This window comes from Chiloscyllium punctatum, chromosome 12 (genome assembly GCF_047496795.1).
Source record: "Chiloscyllium punctatum isolate Juve2018m chromosome 12, sChiPun1.3, whole genome shotgun sequence".
Lineage (NCBI taxonomy): Eukaryota > Metazoa > Chordata > Chondrichthyes > Orectolobiformes > Hemiscylliidae > Chiloscyllium > Chiloscyllium punctatum.
Window position 1 is genome coordinate 36,249,427 of NC_092750.1, and position 10,297 is coordinate 36,259,723.

The 10,297-nt window shown below is 39.2% G+C and overlaps 1 protein-coding gene across 3 annotated transcripts in view; it reads left to right on the top strand.

Moving 5' to 3' along the window:
- Window positions 1-10,297, top strand: part of appl1 (adaptor protein, phosphotyrosine interaction, PH domain and leucine zipper containing 1) — a 64,513-nt gene that overhangs the window by 46,426 nt on the left and 7,790 nt on the right. For all 3 annotated transcript variants that reach the window (XM_072582338.1, XM_072582337.1, XM_072582339.1), the window contains 5 exons: window positions 313-487; window positions 575-611; window positions 795-941; window positions 7,446-7,496; window positions 9,745-9,834. In XM_072582338.1, the coding sequence (XP_072438439.1) occupies window positions 313-487; window positions 575-611; window positions 795-941; window positions 7,446-7,496; window positions 9,745-9,834 (500 nt within the window). The remainder of the gene's footprint in view (window positions 1-312; window positions 488-574; window positions 612-794; window positions 942-7,445; window positions 7,497-9,744; window positions 9,835-10,297) is intronic.

Sequence of the window (10,297 nt, forward strand, 5' to 3'; positions counted from 1 at the left end):
TATTTTTAGTTATTGTCCTTCAAGGTTAGCATATTATATAGTCTTGTGTTAATAATCAAAGCAAGGAGAAAATTAAAAACAACATTGGTATAAGTAATTGATGTTTCTCAGAGGTGGATTTCACAGATAGCTTAGTTCAAGCTATGTGATGCATTTAACTTTGGATAAACTACTGACTTGACCTGACCTGACTGAACTTGATACAGGTCATTGATTCTATTTCCTTTTGTTTCACCCTTTCTGACTCCTTGTATGTGTAAAGTGAACTGCATCAATTAAAACAGATTGATGTTTTTATTCTAATATCTGCAGAATCTATACTTCATCAGTTGTTTATTGTGAGATTTCTTGGATCAATGGAAGTAAAAGCAAATGAAACCTCCGATGTTATTTGTGACACAATGCGTCAAATCCTTGCTGCCCGTGCTATACATAACATCTTTCGGATGACTGAGTCACATTTACTAGTAACTGGTGACTGTTTGAAGTAAGTTAGTTCTTCTGTTTCATTGAATTGTTTTCTGTACACGATATATTATGTACATGGCTGATTATAGTTTACTTTGCATTTTAGGTTGATTGATCCTCAGACTCAAGTCATTCGCTTAAGGGTTGGTATTAAAATTATAAACAGTAATAATACTTTGTAAAGTATTATGAATCTGTTGCTATTTTCAAGCTTCCTCATGTCTAGTTCACTTAAAAAAGAAGTCTTTACTTCTGCTTGTATTAATTAAGCCCTATTACTCTGTGTTACAGAAGCTTTCTTGAATCTGTTGTCTTTTTTGTTGCAGTTCCCTTTGCAAAATGTGGTTCTTTGTGCAACTCACAAAGAGAACAAACGTCTCTTCGGGTTTGTGCTGCATACCGGAGGAAGCAGAGTAGAAGGGCGACCGGTCTCCATCTGCTATGTGTTTGAATCAAACAATGAGGGAGAGAAGGTAAGGGGAAGCATACCTTCTGGTAGTGTTTCTTATTCTACCTTAAACCAAAACAGTATCATCAATTGAACAGTAAAACTCAGTAAAGTTCGGTTGAACTCATTCAGATCATTTGAGTCTGGGTTATTGGATTTGTGTGTACCTGACCATAGAATATACTGTCTCTTACCAGTCCTGTCTCATCTCATTCCTACCATGTTTAAACTGGGAATTGTTTTGTGTCCGTATAAGTGTGCGTTTCAATAGCTCAGGATTCTGCTTTCCTTTAGCCGATCACTGAGTGTCTTTCTGCTTTATCCAATCATAACGTCATTTGTCCTTTTGCAATCACTCCCTCCCTCCTCCTGCCCTGAACCCATTATAGAGTCATAGAGGTATACAGCATGGCAACAGACCCTTCTGTCCAACTTGTCCATGCCAACCACATATTCTAAATAAATCTAGTCCCATTTGCCAGCATTTGGCCCATATCCATCTATACCCTTGCTATTCATATACCCATCCAGATGCCTTTTAAATGTACTTGTACAAGCCTCCACCACTTCCTCTGGCAGCTCATTCCACACAAGCACTGCCCTCTGCATGAAAGACTTGTTTCTTAGGTCCATTTTAAATCTTACCCCTTTCACCTTAAGTCAATGCCCACTAGTTTTGGACTCCCCTGTTCCAGAGAAAATATCTTGTCTATTTATCCTGCCATGCCCCTTGTGATTTTATAAACCTCTATAAGGTCACCCCTCAGCCTCTGATATGCCAGGGAAAGTATCCCCTATCTATTCAGCCTCCTCCTATAGCGCAAACACATCAACCCTGGCAACATCCTTGTAAATCGTTTCTTTATCCTTTCATGTTTCTCAACATCCTTCCAAAGCATGGAGACCAGAATTGCACGTAGAATTCCAAAAGTGGCCTAACCAATGTCCTGTACAGCCACAACATGACTTCCCAACTCCTATCCCACCTTCACTATCCGATTTACCTGTGACTCTAGTTCCAAGGAGCTATGAACCTGCACTCCAAGGTTTCTTTGTTCACTGATACTCCCGAGGACCTTACCATTAAGTGTGTAAGTCCTGACCTGATTTGTTTTTCCAAAATGCAGCAGCATAAACTCCATCTACTTTATCCCTATGCCTCAATGTCATTGTGTACTACCATTGTAATAGAATTGAATTACCCTGAGTGAGGTAACAACAATGTCTGTTCCCATCTTGATATTCACCTGCTTTATCTTCCTTTCTCACTGAGCATCTTGCTGAACCTGTGTAATGGGGGCTAACCCGTCTAGACTTCTTCCTGTGCAGCTGATACCATCCCCACTATTAGCACCTGAAATCTCTCAATTAAACAACAATCCCTGACCAATCACATTTCTTTCCAATAAGTCACTCATTAACTAAAACCTTAACCCATAATCTTGTGGATGATTATTACAACATCTCAGCTTTGATTGAAGTCTGGCTCACTGATGAGACATTTCCCGAATTGAAGCCTTCATGACCAGCCATATTCTCTATCACCTGCCTTTTCCAAGCCTTGTTGGTAGCATGATGCTTATAATTATGTAATATTTTTGCTTCTATCCTTCGTGCTTTGGCACCCACTTTGAGCACTAAATATCTTGTGTCCTGTCATCAAACTCTGAGATATATTGCCCTTTATCCCTTGTCCTCTTCACTTCATCCTTGAACTTTCAATCACATTCCATTTCCCTCGTCCCACTCTGAATTAATTGGTTATTTGTGCTTTCTATAGCATTTCCTCAATAAAACCTCTGCTACCCACATTTATGATCATTTTATTGACTGCCATCTCCTCAAGGTTTAATTGATATCAAGCCCACATGAACATTTACTTGCACCCTTCAAAACCCCTCTTTCTACTTACTTTCTACTACAGCCACCCCTAAATCAACTTGACTAAGCACTCTCTAACCCCTAACTGTTGGGCTGTTCACGCAATATAATATTTACTCATCTGTTAATTTGTCCAATCTTCTCTTTGCCAGCTTTGATACCTCATTCCTTGCGCTTGATTGTCTCCGTGGATTTTAGGACCCTGATGTCATGGTCAAATGAGACTTAATGATATTTAGATGGCATTGTGAGGGAAATAGTCTTTGGGTTATGATTTTCCTTAATAGCAGGCTCTCCTACCCTCGAAAAAGGAGAACGCTGCCCTCAAGGGTGTGAGAAAGAGTGTGCCTAACAAATCTACAGGTTGTTCTGCTATAATGCGAGTTTCATTAATGCAAATTTGCCAAAATGTAATTGACAAATTGGGGATGTTGTTTCTCAAGTGCGAACTTTTAAAGTGTGTATTGGTTATAATGTAATTCTGGCCCCATTAGTTTAAATGGTGCTGCTATTACACAATTTTCGTATAACATGGGATTGCATGAGAATATAGCAGAACCAACTGTAGTGGTATTTTTCAAGGAGGTGATAATTGTTTGGATGAAGACCGGGGAGTTGATGTGATCCAGGGTAACTTGCCAAGTTGGATTCAGAATTGGCTTAGTGACAGGAGACAGGGTAGTGGTTAAAGGCTGTTGGTCTGATTGGAGCATAGTGTGCAGTTGCATACCACAGGAATTAGTTCTGAATCCCTTATTGTTTCTAATATTCATAAATAATGTAGATGAGGATATGGATGTGGTGGGTGTGATAAGTACATTTAGATGACAAAGTTTGGCAAATTGGTTAATGGTGAGGAGGAAGATGTTGGGTTACAGGAGGATATAAATGACTAGTCGGGTGGGCAGATCAGTGGCAGATGGAATTTAGCTTTGATAAGTGTGAAGTGATGGACATTGGAATAAGACAAGGGAGTACGCAATGTATGGTAGGACACTAGGAATCTTGGGATACTTGTCCACAGATCCCTGAAGGTGGCAGGACAGGTTAATAGGCTAATTAAAAAGGCATACAGGACACTTGCCTTTACCCGTCCTGGCATAAATTATGAGAACAGAGAGGTCATGTTGGAGCTGTGCAGAGCTTTAGTTAGGCCACAGTTCTGGTCACCACACTTTAGGAAGGATGTGATTATATTGGACAGGGTGCAGGGTTGATTCACCAGGATGATGCCTGGCTGGAGCATTACAGCCATGAAGAGAGACTGGATAAGCTTGGATTGCTTTCTTTGGAGCAGTGGAAGTTGAGGGGGAATCTTAATAAAGGTGTTTAAGATTAAGAGGGTCATGGACAGGATAAAAAGAAAGTGGCTGTTCCCCTTAATATCAAGTCAACATAATTTTAAAATGAAATGCAGGAGATTTGAGGAAAGCCTTTCTCACCCAGGGACGGTGGAGGGTCTGGAATTGCCTGGGATATTAGTCGAAGCAGGAAACCTCACGACCTTTTTTAAAAAAAGTACATGGATGAGCTCTTGAAGTGTCATAACATTTAGGGCTATGCACCTAGTGCCAGATGCGGGACTAGTAGGTGGTAGTGTATTTTTGTCGGTAGAAATATGGTGGGCTCATAGACCTTTTCTGTGCAATATGATTCTATGATTTCAACCCTTCTCTAACGCTTTCAGCTTAGGAGGAGCCTGGTCCACCAAGCAGCTGTCCTGCTTTCTGTTAATTCTAGAAACCTATCTACAATTGTAGTTATAGGATTCATCAGGACACAGGCCCCAGCATGGTTCAAATAAGGCTTGTCCCAATAGAACAGATCGCTCCTTCCACAATACTGGTGCTAATGCCTTATGAATTGTAACCCATTTCTCCACACTGTTCTTTAAGCAGCATATTTACTTCTGCAATTTTATTTACACAATGCCGATGTGCACATGGCTCAGGTGGTAATCTGGATTATTACGTTTGTAGTCCTGCATTTTAATTTAATTGGAGTAGCTCATAATTGCACAGCAGAGTCTCTTTCTTAGTCCTACTTTGTCATTGGGATATACGTGGACCATGATAACTGGATTCTTCCCCTCCCACAAGTTCCTGTCCAGCCTAGAAGATATGTCCTTAATGTTAGCATCAGGTAGGCATCACAGCATTCTCTATCTTTGTTGCAGAGAACAATATCTATTTTTAACAATGCTATTCTCTAGTACTACTACATTTCTCTTTTTATTCATTCCCCCCCCCCCCCACCTCCACTTGAATAGTGTCCTGTACCATGGTGTTTGGGTCAGTTTGCTCATCCTCCCTGCAGTTTGCATTTTTGTGCACACCAGGAGCAAGAACCCTCATACCTGTTGGATAACGACAGTGCTGAGGTGCTTCCACTGTCACATTCTGGATCCCATATCTGCCTCTTTCATGGGTGCACCCTTCGTTCCTGGCCATGGACCAAATTTAAGGGGTGTGACGGCCTCCTGAAGCACAATCCAAATACTTGTCCCCTTTTCTGATTTGTTACAGGGTGAGAAGCTCGGATTCCAGCTCATCAGTTCTGAGCTGAAGTTGTTCTGGCAGCAATGCTTGCTGTTCATGTGGTCACCAAGGATCACATCAGCGCCCAACAGCTACAACTCATTTCCTGCCCAGTCATTGCCATTGTATTCACTTAATTGATTTGGTTATTAAATGTTTTAACTTAAGATTTCTAGACTGTACTGTTCACGTTCAGTATTTGTTTCTAGATTTCATTCAGTTGGCCAATAGACAGTGAAGAAATACTCATTTGTCATCTCCATGTTTTCCTGTGACATTTCATTTTGGTTCAGGCAGGTAGAACCAGGTTGTTGGGTCTCTGTGCCAATGATTTTTATCTCGCCCTGTTGCCCATCTCTCTCCACTCCAATTACATCTTTATGAAGCTGTATTCCCATGCGCTCTCATTTGGCCTGAGAAACTGCTGACCGTCTCTCTCCTGTTCGTTGTGAAACTGCTGTTCTTGCACACACTTTCACAGTGGTAATGAAGCTGCTATCGTTCTCTCTCGCTCTCGCTCTAATGCTTTATGAAGCTGCTGTCCGCAATCTTTGTTTTTTCCTTGACACTTCTTTCTTAAAAACTTGGGGTAACTTTGCAACATACTAATTTGCAGGCATTATTCAGAATCAGTAAAAAAAAATTTGAAGGATGATCACCAGTGCATCTGCTTTAATCTGTCATCATCTGTCACTGTTCTCCAGTGTGAAAGTTAATTGGGTCCTCAAGATGTAACAACTTTCAATCTCATTAATTTCTCCAATTCAACTTTCTTTTCCAGTACTAATTTCTTCCACTTACACACTCTCACTAGACCCTTAAATTTTCCTTATTTTAGGATGATTTGCTATCTTCTGAAGACAAACAAAATATTTAGCCTCCTGCTTTTATTCAATGCTGTCTTTACCTTCTCTCGTTAGTCATGACTTTCTCAATTTTCTTGTTGGATATTTTTTACCTTAAAGGAATGTATGATTTTTGAAAACGAAGCATTTGTTATTTTAAATACTATCCACTGCCTATCTATGTACAAACTTATAATCATCTGACCCATTTTCTTCCTGATACTTTTTAAATTGATATTGTTTAGATTTAAGCTACTAGTTTCAGATTGAACTACATCTTAAAATTTAATGGAAAGTTCTATCATACTGTGGTCACAATTCCCTAAAAGTTCTTTCACATTAATTGGCCCTTTCTCATTGCATAATTTGAGATCTTAAATAGCCTAAGCCCTATTTGGTTTCTCAATGTATTGCTCAGAAATATCTTAAATAGATTCCAGGAATTTCTCCTTTACAGCATTGCTTGTTAAATTTACCCAGACTGCATGCAGATTGAAGTCACCCATGATTACTGTATCTTTGTTCTTACATGCATCCCTAGCTTATTGATTCATTCTGTGCCCTAAATTATTACTACTGTTTGGAGGTCTATAAACTGCTCTTGCCAATGTTAGTTAGCATTTGCTGCTTCTTAGTTCTGTCAAAACAGATGCCACGTCCTGTTCCTCAGATCAGAGATTTTGTCTTTCCTTCACTTTTTCTCTCTCTCTCTCACACTCTCGCACATGCACGCACGTGTGTGCGCGCGCGCGCGCGCGCGCGCACACACACACACACACACACACACACACATCCTATCTGTATTGTCAGCACTAATCTTTCCTCCTTTTCCTTTTTCCCTACTCTTTCTAAAGGTCAGATATCATTTATTATTCAGATTCTCAGTCTTTGTCACCCTGCAACCTTGTCTCTGTAATGGCCAGGCAACCTCTCCCACTCCTGTATTGTCAACTGACTTCTCCAGTATTTATTCTGAGTCAACATTTTTTTTAAGCTAAACTTTGGGAGCAGTAAAGCCGTTGCATTTGGTAATCAGCACAATTTCCCTAACTTCTCCATTATTTCTGCCCCCTTTCTCTGGTTGAGATATTTTAAAATCTTTACCAACCCTCGAGCTTAATTTTATCCATGGGGTGTTATCTGGTTTAGACAGCACTGGAAACACCAATGTTGTAAAAATGATAGAATTGATTTTAATATAAATTCTTGTATATTAATCAAAACTATCTATAAGTAGTTGTGAATCTTGTGACATTGTTTTTCTAGATCTGTGATTCTGTTGGACTGGGCAAACAGATTGCTTTCCATTCAGAAATGGTAAGACAAAGGAATTTCCTTACAAATCTCATTTTAAAAGAGTATGTACAGTAACATGTTGCCTTTCAATCCCTCTTCCTTCTTTCAGATGCTGCTTAAAACCTATCTCTGGTGATCTGATCTAATGTAAATCAGTTTCCTACTTCTGTTTATAACGTTTCTGCGATGTGCTCCGTGGTTGTCATATTACTGCTAAGGGTAGTGGGACATGTCTCGATGGCTAGAAATAGATTCATATGCAGTGGATTCAAGATATCTATGTCTTGTCAAACTCTACGTACAGTTGGTTCTGATATAAGATGATAGTTCCCTTCTCGTGCGATCTCGTGTTATAAGCAAATCGCACAGTAGCTGCGCCATTTAAACCAATGGGGCCGGAATTACATTATAACCAATACAGGTAAGGAAAGTTTGTGTTCTACAAATGACGGCCTAAATTCTTCAATTGCGTTAAAGCCAATTCATGTTGAAGAGAAAATTGTTATAGCAGAACAGACAATTTTTCACAACACCGTGCTGACCCACCTTCAAAACCAATGGACCACAGATAGGATTAATCAGTTCAGTCAGCCAGAATGTTTGCATACAAGGAACGGAGGACAGGTAATCCAATTTTTTATCCAGTTTGATACATGCCCTGAAGTAGTTTCCAGGGTATCATCATATACACTTGCTTAGTGCAGCAGGTGAGAGCTGGTTAGTTGGAATCAAGGCAAATGAACCATTCCAAACTGTGTGACTAGCCCATCTATGAGAGGTGTTACCCTTCCCTTACAGTTTTGTAGCAAACATTCAAGATATTGCTTGAAGCTAGTACATGAACAGTGAAATCTGTGATTCTAAAACTGAGTCCAATGACTGGGCCAATGAAATGCAACAGGGCAGGATTTGCATCTGCCTAATAGTCTGAATGTGACTGCCAGAAACTACAGTATGAATTCATTTATGATTTGGAGATGCTGGTGTTGGACTGGGATGTACAAAGTTAAAAATCACACAACACCAGGTGATAGTCCAACAGGTTTATTTGGAAGCACTAGCTTTCGGAGTGTTGCTCCTTCATCAGATGGTGGTGGAATCTAATCTAATCTAAAAAATGGATTTACAGAATCTTACATGGATTCATGCAGTTTTTGAGCAAAATAAAGTCTATTTCTGCAAGTACAAATTCATCCCACAAACATGTGTGTGTGTGTGTGTGTGGTGATTTGTACTTGAGATTTTATTTTGCTCAAAAGCTGCGTGAATCCATGTAAGGTTCTGTAAATCTGTATTCTTAATTAGAATCAGTCTGAATATTGTGGCACAGACAGTCTCATACAGGGCAGCTCACACCTTCAATGCATTATCTGGGCCAACGTGACACCAATTGTTAAAGTTCACTCGAGAATATAACTTTAAAAAAGTTCTGCGATTTAGATATGAAGGAACTGAAACTAACATGGTCATTCTAAAAGATGAGAGACTTAACAAACAATCCAGATATTTTTCAATGTATGAGTTCAGTTGCATCATACAGTAAACTTTGCTATAAATTCTGTGTCTTACGATCTTATACTCCACAACCATCTGATGAAGGAGCAGCACTGAAGCTAGTGCTTCCAAATAAACCTGTTGGACTATCCTCTGGTGTTGTGATTTTTTTTTAACTTAATGCATTTAGTTTTTTCTGTTGAGTCATCATGGATTGGGAGGTCTGGAAAATCCCATGTGGAGGCTCGGATAATGGAGTACAATGGCCAAGGCAGTACTTAACTGCACATTTTAAAGGTAAAACATTCCTAAGGTTTTAACATACATGCAGGAAGGTAAATTCATGCCTCCAGGTATGAGTAAGAAGACAACAACAATCTAATTGGAGTTGTAAATATAAATATCTTCCTTAATAAAATTCAGATGGATGGAGTAGTGGGAATGGGTGAAGGGAGAAATTAAAGGTTAAATTGGCAAAACAAAATTGGAGATAGAGGAGATATTTGCAGAGGGATAGGTCCTAACACCTTGTTCAGACACTGTCACCTTTTGTTTGGCTATAGGAATCATACTTCTAGATTGTAGTAAGTGCATGCTTCTAGCTGCCCAACGCATGCCACCTGCCCCTCCATTGGAGATGATGCAAATGCTTGAGAAAAAGCATAGCATCATCAAATGTCTAGACTAAAGATGTTTGAACTGCCATCTTTAGTTCACTTGGACATTTACTAACTTGTCTAAAGTATAATAAATTCTTCGTTATCTGTTGCATTAGGATCGTCAAATCACAGATAAACAGAGAGAATTTGACCGAGAAAAGGAAAAGCAACTCATGGAACTTAATAAACAAAAACAAATTGAAAAGGTAAAAGGAAACAAACTCTACTGGCAGTAGAATTTTTCTTCTTAGTCCTTTTGGCTTATTTTCAGTTTAGTTGTTAATATATCTTTGGGCACTTTCTCAAAAGTTTAAACAAATTTGCTTCAGAAGAAAATGAAACCCGAAAGAACTGCAGATACTGTAAAATCAGAAACAAAAATAGAAGTTGCTGGAAACATTCAGTAGGTCTAGCAGCACCTGTGGAGAGGAATCCAAATTAACGTTTCAGGTCAAGTGACCCTTCCTCTAAGACATTTCCTCACAGATGCTGCCAGAGCTACTGAGCTTTTCCAGCAATTTTTATTTTTGTTTCAGAACAAAATGGTTTGTCAATTTAATTCTTATATATTTCACTTTCAGAGTGCAAAAATTCAAAATAAAAATATGGCAGCTTATCGTTTTATATTACTCATTGGTATGACATCATAATGTTAGCCACAACATTAGG